Source organism: Megalops cyprinoides, chromosome 21 (assembly GCF_013368585.1).
Source record: "Megalops cyprinoides isolate fMegCyp1 chromosome 21, fMegCyp1.pri, whole genome shotgun sequence".
Taxonomy (NCBI): Eukaryota; Metazoa; Chordata; class Actinopteri; order Elopiformes; family Megalopidae; genus Megalops; species Megalops cyprinoides.
In genome coordinates this window covers 14,658,403-14,680,300 of record NC_050603.1, presented here as the reverse complement: position 1 = coordinate 14,680,300, position 21,898 = coordinate 14,658,403, and the positions used below count along the sequence as shown (strand labels likewise).

Genomic DNA, 21,898 nt, shown 5'->3' with positions numbered 1-21,898 from the left:
AGATACATGAACAGAAAAGAAAATTAGTTGTATTTACTTTTTTTTTTTTTTTTACTCTTAACACTGTTTACAGCTGAGGGCTAACTTGATATGTTTTGTTTAACATTGCCCATCTGTATTGTGTTGGTTTAATTATTTTTCACACGCAGTTTCACAGACCTATTTTTTCCAGCTTGCTTCTCCCATGGTTTCCTCATCACCTGTTTCGTCATTTTAGTCAAATGTACTTTATATATTTAAGCAACTCTATGTGCCTAAATTACAAACTGCAGTAGAGTGTAGTTTGGCATGTCGTTTCCACTGAACCACCCCTTCACAAGAAAGTGTGAGCCAAAATGTGAGAGACAAGCAGGTCACAGAGGAAGGAAGGTTGACAAGCAAAGGAAAACACTGATTAGCTCACCAGAGGCAGGACTATAGGCCTGCCTATGGCACACTTTCAATTTTAAGCCCATTAAATTAGTTGTTGGACTGTGCACCATTGTAATAATATACAACAACCCACAATGCATTTTCCCATATGGCTAAATAACCACTAATTTATGGAATCTGTACAACTGATGGCCTGCTGTCGGCACCACAGACAGCTCTGCCTGATGAGACCATTGACTTATACAGAAGGCACACCTTTAAAAATTGCAGATGCGTATTTACGTGATTTTCTTCATGATTAAATTTTGATTGTGATGATGACCCAATTCATTCAATTGTATCTCGCTAAACTGAAGACAGCAGCATGATGTAATGGTTTGGTAACTTATCTATAGGACAGCGGCTGGTTCAAACCTCAAAGGAGAGACAAAGCTGCAACAATAATATCCAAATAAATAACATAAAATATTACTGTGTGCATATCCCTGGATATATGGACACCTACTACATAAATGGATAGTACTGTCATAAGGTACAAAAAACTGTGCACACGGCATAAAGATTTTAGACAGCTTTCTGTTTTGTTTCCAGTCAAGCACCTGAGGCTTCACTCACATGAATCAGACAAAACATTCTATCCTGTCTGATGACAGGACCTATGGGAAGTAAATCAATTCATTGCAACAAGGGGGGGGGGGGGGGGGGGGGGAACAAATATTCGATTTGCTGCACTCCTGAACAATATAATTCCACCGACACCAAAAAGAATCAATATGCACAGAGAAGACAATACATGCTTTTTTTTACCTGAACAAACCTCAATTTTTGTGATGCCTCTACTGAACGGAACATGTGCCATTGTGAGAGTATAATAATGTGCAGTTCCAATTAGAAGAAATCTACATTCCTAGAACTATTCTTTACTATGTTTTCCTGTTACCTGAATCACTAAACTGCGTTTGTTCTACAGAACAAACAGTAGAGCTGAAGAAGGGTTTGTCCATTCCCATTTTCACATTCTCAATGGGAGAGCAAGCAGCAGGATTCACGTGACAGTGCAGCTTGAATTAAATACAAGGCTGACCAATCAGCGTACGCACTGCTGGGAGCATCAGGCCAGAGCAATCGCCTGCAGCACCCCTTTGACATCTGACCAATGCACACATTCGCAGATGTCATCAGACCATATGATGCGATTGTCAGAATCCTCCCATTTTGGCCTATGCAGTCATTACTGACTCATAAATCTGGCTAGGCAGGAAGGAAACAAACAGTCGTACTCCCCCGTCCCTCTCCCGTCCCTGTGTTTATTCTCACTCCCATCCTAGCGAGGCCTACGGCGAGAAGCCATGAGGGCTCAGGGGGGATCCAATGAAGAGATGGGAGGAGAGAGGCACATATTCCAGGGATGAACCTCTACATTTACACTTTGCCTGGAGCCCCAGCAGAAATCTCCCCCTCTCTAGTGTTCGAGTGTCCTGTGGCTCTTTACATTAATCCACTTTCAACCAAACAAACCGTGTGGAGAGAGAGAGAGAGAGCGAAAGAGGCAGAAAATACAACTAATTACAGATACAATATAGCCTCGGAGGATCTTTTAATATTCGTTTTTTTTTTTTTTTTTTTTTTTTTAAAAGATGTGGGTTTCAGTTTGGATTGGTTTGTTGGTTTTTTTTTTCCTCAGGGAAGCTGTTGACAGCTCTGATTCAAAATACACAATATGTCTCCCCTTCACATGTACGGTATGGCTGTTTAACATTCAAAGGTTGCATTCAGTTTGGACCAGCACTATCTCCACAGCTATGAATAAATGAAGAAGAATAAATTACCCATTGTCAGCCTGACAAGATCTTATTCTCCATCTATCCCTACATCTCAGTCATCTCAGCCTGTTGTTGAATTTTCATGTCAAGGCTTACACACTGTAGTACATGAAAGGGCTAGAATCCAAATATCAGCAGTTTTTTTTTTTCCATCCACTCCTATAGCTGCTTAGAGTGATGTGATGAATTTCCATATAGAAAGAAATAATAAGCGCTCTGTGAAGACTGACCATACACACAGTTAAACGTTGTCTGATGTGAGCCACGTTCTGAATCAATGGTATGAATCATGCTCCTCCGAGCATGTTATTTCTGCTTGTTTAATAACGCGGCAGAGCAGTGGTCTGAATGCATTATGTTCACCTGTACAACAGAAAGGCCCTGTGCGAATACACATTTCATATGAAGAAGCATATTTAACTCAGATTGCTGAATAACAGAGTTTTGCCTCCAGCCAATATTAGAATAAGCTCACCTATGTGCTTTATTTTTAGAGGGCAGAATCAGATATTTGTTTATTATTCCCTTGTATGTCCATGTAAAAAGCAGTGCACCGTGGTACCCCATCAGAACTATGTCAGACATTTCTCTTTAATAATGGCTGGCCTTAACAAAATCAACTGTTCCTCTGAACCTTCTTGGAGGTTTCCTCAGCCTTAACTATGAAGAATAACAAAAAAAGGTCAGAGTTCACAGCAGTGCATATGCCAACTACAAATATGTTCAACTCATAGTATTTACTGTCCCTATGAGAATCGACAGACAATTGAAACACCTAAACTATACACTTACTACACCATCACTAGATAGCATGCACACTGTACCACAATCAGTGAGTCCATCGTTCACATGCATCAATGAAGTGGGAAGAGTGCCCTCCTATTCCCTGTGGTTTAAAAAAAACACTAATTCAACCCTCAGTTTCCTCATCCTCAAGCCATAGTGGCAATAAGGCACATACAGATATTAGGTTTCACAAAACGTGTGATATAAAGTAGGTTTTAAGATTTCCTTAGTAAGGACCTGACAAGCTCTTGCCTCATAAATTTCAGTTCCTTAAATGTACAGTCTTCAACAAATATTGCAAGCTTTGATATCTCTTGAACTTTCATTTTGAGCTGTTGACACCAGATCACAAAAAACAATACTGTTTACTGTTTAGTTTACAGTTCATCTATAATAACCCTTATTCACTGTGGTCAATTGATTTTTGGTAGACACTCACAAGGGACGGAAGTGTTAGATCCCCATTATGAGATCCCAGATCCCATTGTTGATGATCAGATATTTGGTGATGATCCTCACATAGTTACAGTGCAAAGTCTAAGTTCTCATAGCAACCACGGGGAGGACAGGACACTTGTGAGAATTGTCCACACCAAGTTGTTTGCCTGTTGACATCTTGAAGAATTTCTTGCAACAACGAAACACCAAATACAAAAGACAACGGGTCCTCCAGAATTAAAACCTTTTCACATCTAAAATAACCTTGGAGCATTAAAGTGGCCTTCACTTTCTTATTGCCTCTTTGCTGCTTACAGAATGCCTTCTACTAAAAGATAATCATTTGCTGACATTTTAATTTTCCTACACTTGCCCACCTGGATTTCACAAAGCTCCATGTAGGAGAGTCAAAAACAAGCACATACATGCACCAGAAGTGCTGACACACCTCCCTGGAAGTCACAATCAGCAAACTAGCACACTATCATTTTAAACAGACAGGGCACGTGCTCATCTGCCTTTCTTTCTATAATACCCGTGGTCAAATTAATACTCACAAAAACAAAGCACAGCTCATTAGATGTAAAGAAATAAATATGGCAAGAGTGTTAATCTGTAGTCCAACTGAAAGATTTTAATCAGTTGAGCAGCTGAATACCTAAAGAAAATATGACAGCTCACAAAATGCGAATAGGATGAGCAAATAATCCCCGAATATTTTACTGGGACAAATGAAAACAAATCACTAGAATGCCCTCTGATCAGGTTCATTTCCACACAGTGCAACCAAAAAACACATGGACTTCAAGAAGATGCGGATGGGGAAAATACAGAGAACAAAAGCTCCTCTTATGAACTGCTAGTTTTTGCCTCAGACTGAAAATGAATCTCACCTGGTGTCACAGAACTGTAATAGTACCCCACAGAAACCTGAGATTCTCAGTTCCACCCCCAACATTCCTGACTCACATGGTGTACCTCCCTCTCAGTACACTGGGCCAAAGACTCCCAAACCACAGTACCTGTACGAATAGGAGTGCTTTGTCCTGTCTGTGAGTTGGACTTGAAGAGCCTCTTTGCATTATGGAAGGTTTCCCGCACATTTTTTGCAGCTGTATTTTAATCACCTCAACCAACTGACCAGTAAGCCTGATGTGATGCACGAATCAATGAGTCTCAATCAGCATCAACTGATTCACAGCATTTTCTCTTGAGCACTGCCATGAACTATGGAAATGAATTTTTATAAAAAGGCAGTGTTATACCTAAAATGCATGACCTATATTTGCAGTTACTTTAGTTTAATGACATTAGTTGACATGCTTCATATAAAGTAAAATGCCAAAATGACTAAAGTCGATTAACAGCAGGAATGACATTTTGGTATAACGACCTAGATATTCACAAGTAATACTAATATTTGTTTGTTTTTTTTTTTTTTTACACCAATGGCATATGTTATCTGTCAATATGTAAATTTGGCATCTGCCAATTTTCATATGTATTTTGCATTGGTCTGTATTTGAACTAACTAAGCGAATTGCCATCGGGTGATATAAAGAGGAGTCTGTCTGTGCAGGTCTTTTCACTCCACTGCAGTTCACTAATTCACCATAGGAAAGTGGGAGTCTACAGTGTGTGACTTTCCTTCCTTTTATTAGAATAAAAAAATGCAAAGTCAAATGGGATCCAGGGATTCCAGTTTTCATCAGATAAAGCACTTATGGCATAACTAGCCGTAAGGAGGACTGCTCTCAGTAGACTCTGATTAAATCAGTTCCAGCATATCCACAAGTTGTAATGTTTTGTTATTGTTTTATTTACCCATTACCCCTTTTCACCCTCCAGTGAATTAAGCCCCCCATAAAATAACATACTGTGGGCTAATTAGCTGTTCTTCCCTTGATTGTTCAGATGTTTAACGATCGCCTCATGAATACATAGTGGAATTAATTAAACCGCTCTCGGAAAAACAATATTTAAACCCCTCATCAGCCATGGGTTTGGAAATGAGACTGTGTGGGAGCCATCAAACAGTAACAGGTTTACTTCTATGAACTTCCACTGGGAAGTACAAAAACATTGGATTGCAAATAGCTGATATAACACAAATTACATAGTATCCACAGCAAGGGATGGCATTTCTTGGAGGTAGCCTGTCACACCAATTTAACATATGGAATGTTTTAAAAAAAATGGGTAATACATCAAAATATCACAAATACATGAGATATTGCTCCTTTTTATTTTTACTGCATGCAACTGGTTCAGCGACTGACACTTATTTAGTGACTGACAAACTACAGTCACTAAGTAAATGAAAACTTCACGCTCACTTAAAATCCAGCATGGACTATGGATGAATTAGTTTCTTCCGAGCAAAAAGCATCCCCACATAAATTTATCCTCGGCAGCTTTTAGATGAGGGGTCAAAATAGAAGTATTTATTTTCAAATCATAATCATTTACTGGCATTGTCAAGGTCAATCACAGCTAAACAAAGGAGCCCAGTTAGCTGCCTGTGGAAAGCAGGACTGGGCCAATGGTGTAAGTTTGCCGGGTATAATTCCCAGAAGGCAGGATTGGAGGCGATGTCATTGGAGGAGATGAATGGGAGTTAATAAGTGCTGGCAACTCAATGGGCACAGGGTGCAGGCTTGGTTCTTATTAATCACTCCTTTTCCAGAATGCTGTAACACTATCCCAGAGAGCACACACAATGGGGTGTGGGGGAGGGACATTTCAACAAGTCCCAATTATTCCTATGTGAAAGGCAACATTCTGTGCCACCATGAATTAAAGGAGCAAGACATACAAAGAAAATGCTTAGAGTTAGGGTATACGCAATCCTTTCTTTCCTTTATTTAAATACAACAAATCATAACATGTTTGGACACATTTTTGTTGTTTTTGAAAATAGCATGCCCTACACAGGTTATGGGATCTCTACAAACAGCACTGTGATTTCTCAATCACTGTTTGCAGCATTAAAATATGTCCTTTAACCATGGTGACATATCGTACATAATATTTGAGAATCAAGCCAAAGAATCTGTTGTGTGATTGTAACAGGAGATGGGGTCTGATAGGCTGCCCACTGTGGGGGCACTAGGACCCAGGGCAGCAAGAGTTATAACACTGTAGATCGATTCTGCCCCCCAGCACTGACCCTGGATCAGATTCTGCTGTTTTCACATTGTGCTTGGGGTCAGGATGATGGCTGAGTAAGCTGATCCTGGATAGGTTTTTGGGGGTGAATGAACACACAGCAAAAAATGTACAAACTCCGAGCAGTAGATCTTAAGATTTCTTGCCACTGTCAAGTCAAGAGAAGCAGAGCAAATACGCTGTGAGCATACCAAGGAGAGGTGCAATTCTCCAGGAAAGGCCAGGATACCCAGAAATACTATGGGTTGCCACACAACTGATATTTGTAAAGTAGGTCATATTTTTAGATATTAGGAAATCAAGTCTAATTTGGTCCAGTTAATCATTTTGATTATACAATTACACATTCCTATTTGAGTGTGAGAAAAGAGAAAAGATGTAACAAATGACTTTTCATATTTCTAATGTGGCAATCCTAACTGGAGTACAAAATTAATTAACTCAAGTCCACACCCAGAAAAGAGGATGTAGGCTTTGGCTGATCAAATGAATCATTATAGTCATCCATTCAATTAACACCTGAAGTAGAAAAAAAGAATAAAATGAGCAAATGAGTTCAAAATGTGTTCATTCTTTATAGCTGAGGCTTAGAATAATTGTTGAGCTGCTGATACAGTACAAGACCTGAACTACAGATACATTACTGACACAAAGGAAATTCAGTTTAACAATGTCATTTAGCTAGATAACAAGAATGATTATGGTGTGGATGGCAAGTGTGCATTCCTCTGTAGAGCTGACTGGAATAGCAAAAGGATGACAGTATTACTGTAGAGGGTGCCCACTTCTGAAGAACTGACACTTTGCATAATTTATGCTGATTACACTGCATTAGAGTTTTGAGCACTGAGCTTACAGTATAGACAAAATCCAGGAAAACGAGACAATGGAATTCAGAGAGGACTTGCACTATGCATGATTTGTTTAGTGAAAGATCAAAGGGTGGAGAGTCAGTATTACAATAACTTCCACTGGGAAGTACAAAAACATTGGATTGCAAATAGCTGATATAGCTATTTATGATATATGGTACTAGCATAAAATAGTGGAACTGACTTACTACCATTACATTACATTCTTATAGGTCTATGAGTGACTTTCAGCACAATAGAACACAAGTGTATCCATTCAAGCTGAATGAGCAACAATGTCGGACCAGGCTAACAACTCTCCCAGACCAGTGTTAGCATAATACTGTTCAAGCCCTACCCCAAGTTAACTTGTCCATTCTCACTACACAAGTGAAGCCAAGTATACTACCATACTCCAGTCACTAGATCACAGAATCCAAACACAATACTACACATAAAATAAACAGCAAGTACTAGAGGAGCACACTGAAATTTTGCTCTGTGACAAAAATGAAAGCCAGGAAAAGTGTTTGCTCAGCCAAATAAAACATTTGTCAACTTGTTTCACAAGGTCACGTGACTGGTGTGTGACTAATATTCTTTCCTAAATCCTTACCGATGCTTCCACTTAGGTATAGGGCTGCAAACACACAGTGCAACTGTAAAGTAAACCGCTGGCCGTATTTCAGGGAACAGGCATAGGTGAACTTTAACACCTACACATCATTTTTCTCTGTCACGCCTCTGACAATGTGACAAAGCAAATGATGTCATGCAACACACACACACACTACATGTGGAGCAGGTGCATGGAAAAGCTGCAGCAGCTGCACCAGTCATCCGTTTTGTCCCTCTCCTCAACTTACACGAGCAGCGTGTTTCAATTAGGCTGATATTCTTCCTTACTAAGAGAAACACTGAGGGTGTAAGGTGCAGGCTACATTATAATTCTGTCTCCTGGCTCCTCACATGCAGTCTTCAGCGCAGAACAGTTCGGGGGGGGGGGAAGGTCCACAGGTTACTTCTGAGAAGCCGCTTGGCTGATTAATGGTCACGGTACTTAGGAGGAAATAAGTCTGGTTTTTATTCAGCAGGCGTTTCCCCTTCTACAAACACACGCTCGAGCCAAAAGGCAATGATTCAATCGCTGTGGCAATCCAAACAGGAAGGCCAGTGCCCAGAGACTGAATGTAATGTTTCCATAAAAACATGAGGAACTGTTTCACCCGGTTCGTGGGACAGTGCAACATGATTTTTTCCAGTCTGAGAGGGAAAATGTGTTCATTTCAGATAAACATCCGTGAGCAACTGCAGAGGGATAAATTCGATACACCACACAGATATCCAATGCCAAATCACAATGATACTAATTCTGATTTTTAGGCAGTGAGCTGAGAGTGCAAAAAAGTGGTAACATTAAAAAAAATTACAGCATGCTTAGAAGTAACAGGAAAAATAAACCATTTTGCCATCTGTTCATTTAGCAGCCAAAAACAGTCTAATTGCTTAACAGTAACAGGGATTTCCATAAATTCTCTGGACAGATGCAGAGGAGAAATCCACAACACAGAAATGAATTAAATGCTGCTCTCTGAGCTGTGCAAACAATACAAGTACAACAAATTAGTCAATTATTACCTGCCTTAGTGAGAGAAAGAGAGAGAGGGGAGAGATAAACTAACCCAGATGTCCACACCCTTTTTGCCTATATTGGGTGATTTGTTTGTCAGCGAGTCTCAGGAGAAGCAGAGCAAACTAAACTCTGTTTTTGGAGCCAAAACCTAAATCTGAAATGTCTTTTCCTCACAGAGAGGGAACGCTAAAACACAATAAAGGAAAAACAAACACAACTGTTCACAGCTGGTCTCCCATGCTGTTGGGAAAATGTGACGGAGCTTTTCGGGATGCTTATCCTGCACTGAGGCTCCAAACCTGAGCAAAGCACAATCTTGCGAGGGTACGTGCGTTTGGAGACATGCAGACACTCGCAACAGAACGAGCCCTATCCTGCAGTGCTCATATCTCGCCTTCCCTCTAGTTCCTCCTAGTTCCTCACAACACACGATGCTCTTATGGACGATATGCTGGCTGGTAAAATAAGGGGTGCACACCACCTCATTCGAATCCAAAAGACACACCATGAAAGACTGCTGTCCCCCTCCCAAATTTCAGATAAGAAATACCACGAGTGAAATAACAGAGTGGTGACAGTGTATAGAGATAGGCAGGCCCTGAGGCAATGATATTGTTGTAAGAGGCAGCAGGAATGTGGTTCTTTTTGCTGTGGAATGCATCCTGTGCTGAGCGTCTAATGAAAGGCTGCAAGATCCCGGCAAGGCATTCCATCCACTTGCCTGCTCTGCAGGTCCCCACACAAACACGTCTGGCCTGTACAGTCCTATTTCCACAAGATGAGTTCACTTGTATCTACATGTGGTTGTGCCTCCACGCTGTGCTTTCCCCGCTTTCATATATCTCCAGTGTGGTAGGCCCAAGGTAGGCTTGTCAGCACAGCTGCAGACCTTATTCTGACCATGGCGGTGGCATTGCTGGTAATAGTTCTGCCAATTACCCCAAAACTATTTGGGCTTAGACGATAAATTCAGGCAATTCTAGCTAAATCGAACACCTCTGAGCCTGCTCTTTCTGGGTTAGCTCTGAGACTAACTCTGCTCTGCCCTCAGTTCACCTGAGAGAGTAAAATCACTGCAAATCACAGCCTGCCTGGTACATTCTGTGGGGATTTCCATGATAGAGCACTCCTATTAAACTGTCTTTCTCTCTATTACTTCAAATGCCACAAATGTGCGCGGAGGGAAACATGCCAGCCTCAACTTCAAGCACAGCCAGGACCATTTCCTTCGAGTCATCCGCACAATATTTACTTTCAATTCTCAGAAGTGAAGGAAAACACATATGTACAATATTGCTAAGGTCTGCCTGTTTGAGTCTGCATGTTATGACATGTTTCCTCTGCAGGGTGTATGAAAAACAAAGGTGGCATTAAAAAAAAAAAAACAAGAATCGCAAGAAACGCAGAAATATCAGTCTGCCTTCAGATGTTATGGTATTTCTTCTGTCCTGAGGGCCTGGATTCCTGCACAGATTGAGGTAACCTGAAACCAGTTCCAAGGGAGTGTTCAGGTCTGCTCAAATCAACACTCACATCTTTTGCACACAAACAGTACAGCCTCTCTCCTTTCAGAACTCAGTTTTTCTGTCCTATAAATGTTTTGAGGGAAGAAAAAATTATTACAAACTGCATGTTATTAGGAATAATTAAATGCCAAAAACCAGGCAGTGTTCCTCAAGTACATGATTCATGACATTATCTGCATTTGTCTAAAGCCTTTCCTGCATAATCATTTTCTGAAATCACAAACACTAGAGACTAATAGTAGAGTTATGTGCTGAGTAATGAAGGCACATGAAGTGTAGAATAAATGTAGTGTTGGAATGCAGCCTCAACAGAGAGCATAATTACAGCACATTTTCTTACAAGGCACCATCAGATTTGATACTTGTAAAATGGCATAAATGGTGACTAATGCCATTCACAAAAAGGACAATAGACAACACATATTTACTGAACCCTATAATGGGGTTTGTAGTGGCCTATTGTTACCAGGGATACCATGCACTCTACATTCCTCCCTGGTCCAATTAAGGAGTCCCAGTAAATATTTTAACTATAGGCTAGTTGAACTAAGGCAGGGGTCAGCAACCTTTTACTGCAGAAGAATGAAATGAACCAAAAAATTGACACAACACCCACAGAGCCAACAGAAATTTTAAACAAAGATAATGCATTGAATTACACTAAAGAAGACGGTTCAAGTAATAACAACAATGATGATAACCTTGGTGTACTTACAGGTCTATTGGAAATACTCCTGCACTGTTTTACTGATATGTTTGAAGTCAGGCTCATAGCTCATTAGGCTGAGCTTTGTGAAAGCATTCAAACTTTCTCCTGTCAGTTCTGAGCAGAGGCTGTTCTCCATGCGACTGAAGTTGGAAATGGCCTGTTTGCATGTATAGACTGAGCCAAACATTGTCAACACAGCAGGACTGGCATGCTGCACTGCTGTCAGTCACTGCAGGTTCATTCCAAGTTTGCAGAATGAGCCGGCCCTCATGTGCTCACCATCAAGTCCAGTTTTTCCACACAGCTTTCATGACGACAAATCATGAATTTTAACAAATACTTCTCCCTGAATGTTTCGACAAACTGTTACTTGAATGACATCAGCAGATCGGAGCAACAGACAGAGATTGCTACTTGGTTCCTTCACCTACCAAATGTCTTGGAATGCACGCAATGTCTCAATATGAGCCAGCTTGCCATTCTCAACGGCCCCAATTAATACCTGCAGTTTGGGTTCAGCTGCAGACACCATATGCTGGAGAAACAAGATGGTATTTCCTTTGCCTTGAAGTGTTACATTCAGCTGGTTAAAATAGCATGTTATCTCCACAAGGCTGTGGAATTTCAGACGGCACACAAAGGTGTGTCATACCTTTCATTTCAAAGAATGTCCTTACCTCCTTTAACCAAGGCAGGAAGAGAAGAAACACTTTACCTGAGAGACAGGCAAATACATTTCTGTGCATTAGCAGTCCTTGATACTAGCAGCTTCTCCACCAGGAACCTGAATTGATGATGGTTTATGGCCAAGTTAAAACCCAGTTCAAAACCTCTCTAACTACATTTTGTGAAGTCCCTCTCCTCACAACTGTGCACAAAGTGCTTCTTGATCAATCTATCCAGCTGTTTTGACCGTTCAATGGTAACACATTTTAGCAGCCAATGGCATTTTGTTGATGTGCTTCAGGATGTTGTGTAGGTTAGGGAATTTGTCAAACAACTGTTCAACAATGTCAGACATGAAGCTCTTAATATACTCACTGTCTGTGAAAGTCCTATAGAGTTCAGGTAATGGAATTTTCAGTTCAACTATGCTGGGCCACAACTTTTAAGTGAAAGTATTGACTGCCAGCTTGGATAGTACATCATTTCTTTGGGGATCTGAAGGTCTGGGTGAAGGCCTTAGCACACATTTCAAGCATCAGAGACAATGTTTATCAGTGGCCAGTGAGTACACTCAGCAAATGTACCAATGTAACAATTCAAACACCCAACAGTGAGCAATATGATAAAAACAGTCCAAGAAAGCCCTGAAATATGACTAGTTGAGGAAAAATACCTCTGACTTGTTATTCTGTGAAACTATTACAACAGTGTAAGGTGTCCTCAAACAAGCCCTAGCAAGTGGAGCTACAGTTAGAATGCGGAGCTTCAATCACAGTGGCATGCTGTGGAGATTTGCCTGTGTTCATTTTCCTGTAGACGGATTTGGATAATTTGGGTTAGCTCTGGAAGGGTTCCCCGGCATATGTTTCTCTTCAATGAGTAATGTAAAAACATGGTGGCATTTGCATTTATATTAATTTGACCCCAAGTGAGGGACAGGAAAGTCATGAAGAGCAAGAGATGATGTAGCATTTTATCTTCAGGACAGACAGTTTCAGCAGCTTGAAAAAGGGAAACTAAAAAAGCTGTGTGTTCTAATCATGTGGTTTGGGGGATAAATGGAAAAGATTTCCAAGCCAGATGTATCAAGTAAAGTAAATCTTATTCACATGCTTGGAATCTTGTCAAAGCACCTAAGTCCAGAATAAAGTCCTTACCATCCCACTCACAGACACACACACATAACACAGACACACACATACACGCACACACACACACACACAGACACACACACGTGCACCCACACGGTCAAATACAATGAGACACACACCAAGGGCATTACACAGCAAAGAGATATCAATACACCACAGCATACCTCTGTGTCTGTCATGGTTAGCATGCAAAGGTATGAGAGCACATGTATGTGAATCCTTTTTTTTGGCACAAAGTTTCACTTCTAATTCTTTCAAACTTCCCTTCCTTACAGCTAATGTAATACCTCATAACACCACAACAATGCTGACTCTTGCCGCTCTACTAATGAGAGGAGAGTAAGGCAGCGCTATCACGTGTTATCAGTGACTCATTCATTTGGACCAATCATCATGTTTTGCTGTGGAAAACGAAGTCTGTTGAAACCTTCACAGTTCTTAGTGATGGAAAGCACATGGTAGCTCCACACCCATTTGGGGGTTCACATAGTCTTCCGCTCCCACCACAATATTGCACATTTCAGCAACTCACCCACACCTCCCAGCACATTACACAAGTGATACAAACAGCATAGCTAATGTGTGTGGAAACATTAACACACGGCACGTGGCAATATTGCTACATTATGGAAATATCTTGAGAATGTTTCTTCTGGTAAGTGTCAGCAATCTATCAAATGCAACCCCCAGATTTTTGCCAGAGTTTCTCTTTCAGTAATCAAAGATCTCTCCCTTTTTCTTAACTAAAGCCACGCAGAAGCAACACTTCAGTTGGGTGGATACAAAACAAACACTAATATGAAAAAATGCACAACGAATTCAGATGTTGAGAACCAGAGTACTTTTTCTGTGTATCTCTGTCAAATCATATCGCTTAAACCTAATCACAATTAGCTGAGCAAAGACTGAAAGTAAGTCTCTGGGAAAAATCACCATCTTCAGGATGCCTTCTCATCGCACACAGTAAATTATGCATATTTAACAAAATCAATCATTTAGTAAACCCTGTCTTTACTAGCTAATGTAAGAAATTCAGTAGAATAAAATTAACCTTCAGGTCCTTCTTCAGAACTTTGTACAAAGCTATAAAATGCTTACAGTGAGGCACACATTCTACTTTTTCATTCTACAGAACAAATGGACTCTCCTCAAGTGGAATGAAAAAATCTTTTTCATTTACTGGGAATTATAAGAGTTATTATGCAATCATCTCCACTAATTTCTGACAAAACCTCAACTTCAGCATCCATTGCCTCTTTAATTTCAGTGTCAGTATGCAATGCATGCCTAATCATATACCCTTACATTTCACAGAAACAAAGCTTTAACGATTCCAGCAGTTACTCCCAACACTGAGACAGACACACAGAGAGCACCCCGCACGTAATGGCAAATCTAGAGATGATTAAAACACATTTTTTGTTCCGGGTAGATTCCAGCATGAGCATTTCTGTGAATAAGTCAATGTGTTTAAGTCCAGACTGTGATTAATCAGCCCCTGTCTAACAAAGAGTGTGGGGGAGTAGACTAGGAGCTTAGGGACTTACCAGGATTTTGTTTTCCACCTTGTCGCCTTTGACTTCCAGTTTCACTCTCTTCCTCAGGGAAAGCTTGATCTTCCTCCCCACAGCATCCTTTATGCTTTCTAGGGGTTAAAAATAAGCAAAGAAAATGTGGTCGATAAATCTATTGGAGATGGGCTGGCCAATCCATGCTGTCACTCTGTAAACCAAAATTTCACCAAAAAAATCTGTGTGGGCGGTATTGATGCATTTCCAAAACAAACAAACAAAAAAAAAATCATTCCTATCTGCACCGTACATTCATTGTGTGCACTGATTTTGCAAACTGAAACAGTAGGGATTTTGACAAATTTTTTGCCTTTATTTGAATCGGAATCCATATAGAAACATTGCATTTGTGTTCTTGGGAGGATGGTGGGGGAGGGGGCAGACTCTCCCCCATACGGGAGTTATCTTCTATAAGGAGCCAAGCACAAGAAGGGTGATTCATAGGGTCAAGATTCCTGTGGCACAACATGCACGCCCCTCGATAAGAACGCGGTCTATCAAAGGGCTACTACCATCAATCCATCTTTCAAAGAGACCATTTCAAAAATTTCTGATACGATTTGACCTAGATGTACTTCTGGAGAATGATCGCTCTAGGTGTAATGCTATATAACCGCAAAATTAAAGCAGATTTCAAGATAAAAAGCATGGTTCTTAATTTTTTTTTTCTAAATACCCCCATGTGGAAGGGCAAATGTCTGATGAATGTTTTGTTTATGTGTATGTTACAGTCAATATTTCAAATATTTTCAAAACCCTCCAAAGCACGTCCCAATTTTGATGGCAATTTGTGTTTATGAACAGTGCTCCACTGTCACAGTAAGCCAGCTAACAAAGGATGCCTTTTGTGCAATCAATGAACAGCATGGCTGTAGTACAAGGAAAAGAAAAGATTTCTGTAGGCATTTCATAGCAAACATTTAATGGGACTGGGGAATAATCTTGTTTGAACAATTAAAAACAAAACACTACATTGTTATGAGTACAAGTTTCACATTTCCTGATAATTCTTACCCTTTTCATAACAACTAATGACACTTTGCTTAAAATATAATACATTTCACACACATTTTCCAGATGGTGTTATCTTTGTCTGTATTGGTTTATTCTATGTTCATTAGTTCCAAATGGACGAAACAGTATTTGTGTAGCATTATTTTCCCTCTTGCAAATATAGGACTTAATTTCATAGGCTGAGAGCAGAGCCTTCTTACTGTTGACGACATGGTTTTTGACCATATTTATCTCAGTTTCCGCTGTTAAAATTGATTTTTCACACTTTTGGGGAACCTTTATCCAGCGATGAAAATTGGCTTATGGAAGAACTGGGTCATGTCTGTTTTTAAGCAGCAGCCTTCATTTTGGAGCCTGCTCTTCTGGGAAACTTGGCACAATATGCCCAATGCAAAAATGACTCAATGACATCACCGACTGGCTGCTTGCAACTCTTTTTTTTTTGCAACATTTGTTTACTGTTAAACAATCACAACTTCCTCTCAGGGAAAGAATTTAAATATGCCACAGTAAGAGAAATACACTTCTCAGAACTAAATAGAGAGATAAGCCATTGTGACTTATTACCCACGTGTAACACATAAATCAGAATGAATCTAAGCACATGCCCTTTGTCAGTACATTTGAGCAGCGAATTTAAGCAAGCGTTAACTTTAATGATTTAAGCAAATATAATATCTTACAAAATATGTTTAGATCATGTAAGAGTACTTAACTCATGACATGTGTATGAAGCTTAAAAAATGTTTTTATACATGAAGCACTCAATGTTAAAGGCAACATGCACTGCAGATATATTGAAACTGGGCCTAAATCAGTGAGGATACCATTGTCCTCACATGTACCAAACTGACATGACAGTGGGTGTTCAACAGCTTCTACTCCGAGTTCCATTAATGGAAAAACACAGTACTTCTGGTACAATTATCTAAAGCATGACAGAGTGCCTACCACAGCTGTTTCCCACTACAGAACAGTGCCACACTGCAACAGATTAAGACAATCCTAAGTGAGAATTCTTCCCCATTACAGAGGAACAGAGGGGGGATGTTGTGAACACTGAGCGGCTCTTAGCTCTCCTTCCCATACAACAGACCAGGTGACAGCCATGGACATGTCCTCCAGTCTCAGAGGGAACAATGGCCATCTCAGTGTGTGTGTGTGTCACACTGGAGGCTGCCACCAAGGCAACGCAGTGGCTTTCCCTCCCTCATCCACTGCAAGCAGCGTGCTGCCAATTGCTTATTGTTGCACGTACAATTAGAGCCCGCGTGACGACCATTTCCACTTTCAGTCTAACATAAAGTCCCTGTTCCGCTCTTGGTCTTCTTACACCTGCGCTACCACTACAAGTAGTGGCCATCTGCAGCGTTTGAGAGCAAGAGGAGGCTTTTACTGCTCAATTATTTCACTACAGTCATTATTACATCAGAGGAAAAACCTGTTATCCAGATTCAAAATCAGCCTCTAGATGAGAGAGAAGTAGAACCACTTAGGCACTGGCAACTGAGAAATCTCTCATGTCCTGCTTTTACACAGTATATATAGAACAGCAGTGGGTCTCTGATGTTGGAGGGCTCACATAGCTATGCTACACCAAAGTGGCATCATTTAGAGGCCCTTCACTGCTGTCATACGACTCTGCGGAATAATGCACTGTGTCCTCCACATACTGCATGCTACGTCTGATGGTCTGACCGCAAAAAGAAATGAAGAGGACCACAATGAAGAGAGCCAATCCAAGAGCAAAAAAAAGAATGACCACAATTCTCCACAAAACATCCATTTCTATGCACAGCTAGCGGCCCCAAAATGGGGTAACAACTAATTCAGGTTTCACACACGACCATAACCTCGAAAAAAGGTGAGGTGGCTCGATATGAGGATCTCTACTCTCATTGACTTAAGTAACGGTTAGCCATACTTTGCAATTTAAACACTACTTGAAACACAACTGTTTTCATAGATCACGTTTTTTCATTATAAGGTTTTGTTGCAATGGCTATTTTTTATTACATCGTTAATCGTCGTTATAGTTTACAAAAGTGGTTCCATGGAATTCCACCAACGCCAGATGATAACGGTAGACCACCTGGTAAGAATGTAGCAAGACGAGCTTTCCCTAAACAATGTTAGTGACAACATTGTGAAAACCAGATTCAATCGAGATTCTCGAGTACACACACCGTTGTATGGGAATGTTATTGCGCAGAACATATCTCAGCGAGTATGACATATCTCGTATGGGTCTTCTGCTAATAGCAGATTTAAACAGTGTTCTCAGAAGGAATACAAAGGAGTGAGAGGGTAAAATGCACCTCGTACGTGAAACGTAACTGAATTGTGCTCATGTAGTCCAGAACTCGCCACAGCACGCATGCAATACGCGCTATGTGAGGTGTCATTGTCCTCCCATGCCCCCACTTATGCTACAGGGAGGTACGGCAGGAGCGCAAGATGAAAACAGCACAGAACGATTCTACCTCCACAAGGTGGGTAAAAAGGATGGCATATGTCACCAATTATGCGACGACGCACAAACAGGTGTGTAGCTGAAATGCTTTACAGTTAAAACAGCGTTTGAAACAAATCTAATTTACAGATAAGGGATGCATATGTAACGGAAAATTAGCTCAGACTCTTCGAAAAATCGACACAAATCGTACAAAAATAATCAAAAGGAAGTGTGATCTAATCGATGTGATCCATAAATTAAAGTTTCATGCGTCACAGAAAAGGAGTTCAACCCATTTCAGTTTTCAATAGCGATGGATAGTGTTCTGGAATAACTTAGTTAAATCGCCGTAACCCTTTATAACAGAGTGGATTTTAATGTGAGATGATCAGTTAGAGATTTGAATATTTACTTTGTGTAATTTAACAGTACAGACCACTTTCAGAAGGCAGACGCTCAAAGAATATAAGTGACATCAAATAGAGTTCTATGCTGACATTAGAAATAATTAGATATTTAAAGTAAATAGCAGGCATTAGTATTGCAATTTTATGAGTAGGCTACGAGTGGTGTTTTGATCGCACTGGACATTGGCTGTTATTGGTATTAAACAAAGCTCAATGAACAATTAGCCCGCAAATGCAGAATGTTGCGACTCTAGGATCAGTTATCTTACCTAGCAGTTCCCTTGGTATTTCTTGCATTTCCTCGCTCATGTTTGCAAAGCTGTGTCGAAGATAATGTCCAAATAAAGGTTAACGAGAAAAAAATAATTACAATCCAGAAATTAAACGAAAATCCTGGTTCTCCTAGAATTTCAGGTGTCGTTCCAAACGCTTGCTTACATATTTCCTTCCCGCTGTAGTGTCTAATCCACGTATCCGCAATTGTCTCGGTGCATCTCCCTCTACTTTCAGTTCCCTGAGGAAGAGCCGAAGTGGACAATTTGAAGATTGAGCAATAACCAGAGGAAGAGAGGAATCCACTTATTAAAAAGCAAGTGGAAAATACTTGGTTCACATCGCGAGATTCAGCCGCCGGAAGAATCACACACCCTCAGTCAACAGCGCCCGAGCCAGGCGATAAAAGAGCTGCCCCTCCTCGCGTTGAAACGGCTTTCATTGGAGGCCGGAGGCGAAACAGGGAAGACGTGACACCTAGCGGTACTATCCCATGGTGAATGTGTCTGAAAAGGATACAGTTTACATTTTCATGCTGTTTATTTAGTGTAAAATAAAGAAATAATAATACACGTATAATCAATAATATTGGAACTTCTTTTTCTTATTCTCCTTCTCCTTTTTCTTCCTTTCTTCTTGTTGTTAGTCTTAGTGATAATGACGATGATAATCAATATCATTATCATTATTTCATTTTTTTTTTTATTTCACACATCCATACACATCCAAATGCAAATTTAAAAAAAAAAAACTGTACATTGGAAGAATACATTTCTGAAACTCTAAATTGTTCAAAATGAAAAATAATTACAGCCTACATAGTATTACAGTTGTATAAATTGAGGCTTACACCGACTGCATGAAATTGGTCGCTGGGCAGCTGTTTAGCACAAGGAGCAGGGCTCATAACCAAAAGGTTGCTGGTTTGATTCCCCACTGCGGCCCTTGGGTAAGGTACTTAACCCAGAATTGCTTCGGTAAATGCCCAGCTGTATAAATGGATAAAACTGTAACATATGTAAGTCACTCTGGATAAGAGCATCTGCTAAATGATTCTAATGTAGTGTTATTTAGCTACCTTTGTGCACTGGGACAGCTGGGTTTATGGCGACCATGTGTTCTTTCTGATGTTGTTTGAATGAGTCCTGGATCCACTGCTTTCCAAAGAGGAACCGGAAGTCTAAATGAGTCTGCTTCCACCTGAAGTATCATCATTACTTCACCTCTGACAGAAAGTTTTCATACAGCTGGGTCTCGCTCACTGGTACATCTGAGGTGTCCTCGTTGTTCAGTGAGTGCAACCTAGATTTCAGGGAAACATCTAAACATTGGCTCACTCTGCATGACTCCAACTCTCATTTTCATTATTAACATTTTCTGATATGACCAGTTTTTTATGGTTGGTGCTGTTGTGGTATCCCATAAGGCTCTTGGTCCCTTCCTTGTTTTCTGCATTTGGAACTCAGGTTCAATGTACTGACAATAGATCACCTACAGATGTCAGCAAAGTTTCATATATTTTAGACACCTTCACACAGGAGTGGGTATAAGTTGTGCTCTGACCAGCAGCATACTCTCCCAGAGTAAATCAAACGTGAAATAAATAAAACGTGATATTTCAGAAAACATTGCAACCTGACGCATACAGCCAAGACGATGCTGGAGGGACTTCAGTCCGACTCAAAAAAGTTGCAAAAAATGAAGAGGTCTGAAAACATTTCAAAGCCACTGTATACAATTGTCAAAGCTAGACTCCTAAAACGCATTAGATTGTAGATGGAGGAAGCAGAATCAGAACTCTATCAGGACATTGAAAAGTAGTTTCAGTGTACTCAAAACTCAAGGGAATTTAGAAAAAAAATTCTTGAAGCAAAAAGAAAGAAGCATGAAGCAGGCCGTATGTTCAAAGCCTTCCGCAGTCACCTGAACCATGGGTACAATACAGTCTCCCAATACAACAAATACCAAGGGCAACTTGGGATATGATGCTTGTTACTTAATCATGTTCCGCTTGCTTTCTTGCTGTGAACATGAGGCTCTTATTTTCAGTTCATTATTATTGCACTCATTGCTATTCTGTTGTATGGTCTTTTTTAACTGGATCCTTTTATACAGTATACAGAGGAGAGCCTATTATACCAGAATATATGGCCATAGCAGCTACCAGTACTGTAGCTGAAAGATGTAGGTGTATGTGATGAAAATCTTGACAACAAAACTAACAATTTAATATTGTAGATATTCCAAATGGCAATAACCATATATAAACATTAACACAAGACATTTAAATTTTGTCAGTCACAAATTTAGCTATTTAGAATTTAGCTACATACAGTATTTCCTTTTCCAGGCTTCCAGTCTTTCCTGATTTTAATCTAAAATTAAGATGAATATTGCCAACATCATTTTGACTATCTGAAGAAACATTAAGAATACATTACAGTAATAACAACCAATATCAGAATATGCTTCATTTGAGAATCAGATAAATTCCACCTGATTGCAAAATATCTGATTCTCGAAAAATTGCCCAATTGCGATTTTACCTCTCAGCTCTAGTTCTCGGAAATGACAGCAATATCATGCATTACAAGAAGGGTTGTAAGGCATGTTGGCTTGCACTCCACCTCATTCTGACATAATTGTTAAGTGAAGGCATATGGATAGAAAGGAAACACATACCTGACCTGTGGGTAACGTAGTTGATATGCAAGGATAAGACAAACCATTTTCTTCGAATTTACAGTGGTTCCACTTTGGCACTCACCCACTCTACCAAGAACTTCCATGTCACCCTCAAAGACAACCTCTCCAGCATCATGTCAGTGACTCTAGTCACCTTGATTTATTTCACATGGCATTGACTGTAAGAGGAAAAAATGTTTTGAGATTTTTCACAGTAGGGTAAGAAACAAGGAAAACCTAGCCTCCATGGCTGTATTGTCTTAAAGAGCCAGAATGAGTTACACCATTAGGTTTAGTTTTGAAGTCAGGCATGGTGCCCTTGTCACACCACTGTCAGCACCCATCATTTGGTGCCTGTGAGTTAGTCAGG

General features: G+C 40.2%; 1 protein-coding gene across 3 annotated transcripts in view; it reads right to left on the bottom strand.

The window, feature by feature from the left end:
• Positions 1-19,089, bottom strand: part of LOC118796443 (F-actin-uncapping protein LRRC16A-like) — a 65,425-nt gene extending 46,336 nt beyond the window's left edge. For 2 of the 3 annotated variants that reach the window (XM_036555302.1, XM_036555301.1), the window contains exons 1-2: positions 18,840-19,089; positions 14,671-14,768 (exon numbers count right to left, since the gene is read on the bottom strand). In XM_036555302.1, coding sequence (XP_036411195.1) covers positions 14,671-14,768; positions 18,840-18,879 — 138 coding nt within the window. In that variant the 5' untranslated portion in view covers positions 18,880-19,089. The remainder of the gene's footprint in view (positions 1-14,670; positions 14,769-18,839) is intronic. The other variant, XM_036555300.1, reaches the window with a different exon arrangement.
• Positions 19,090-21,898: the final 2,809 nt, after the last annotated feature.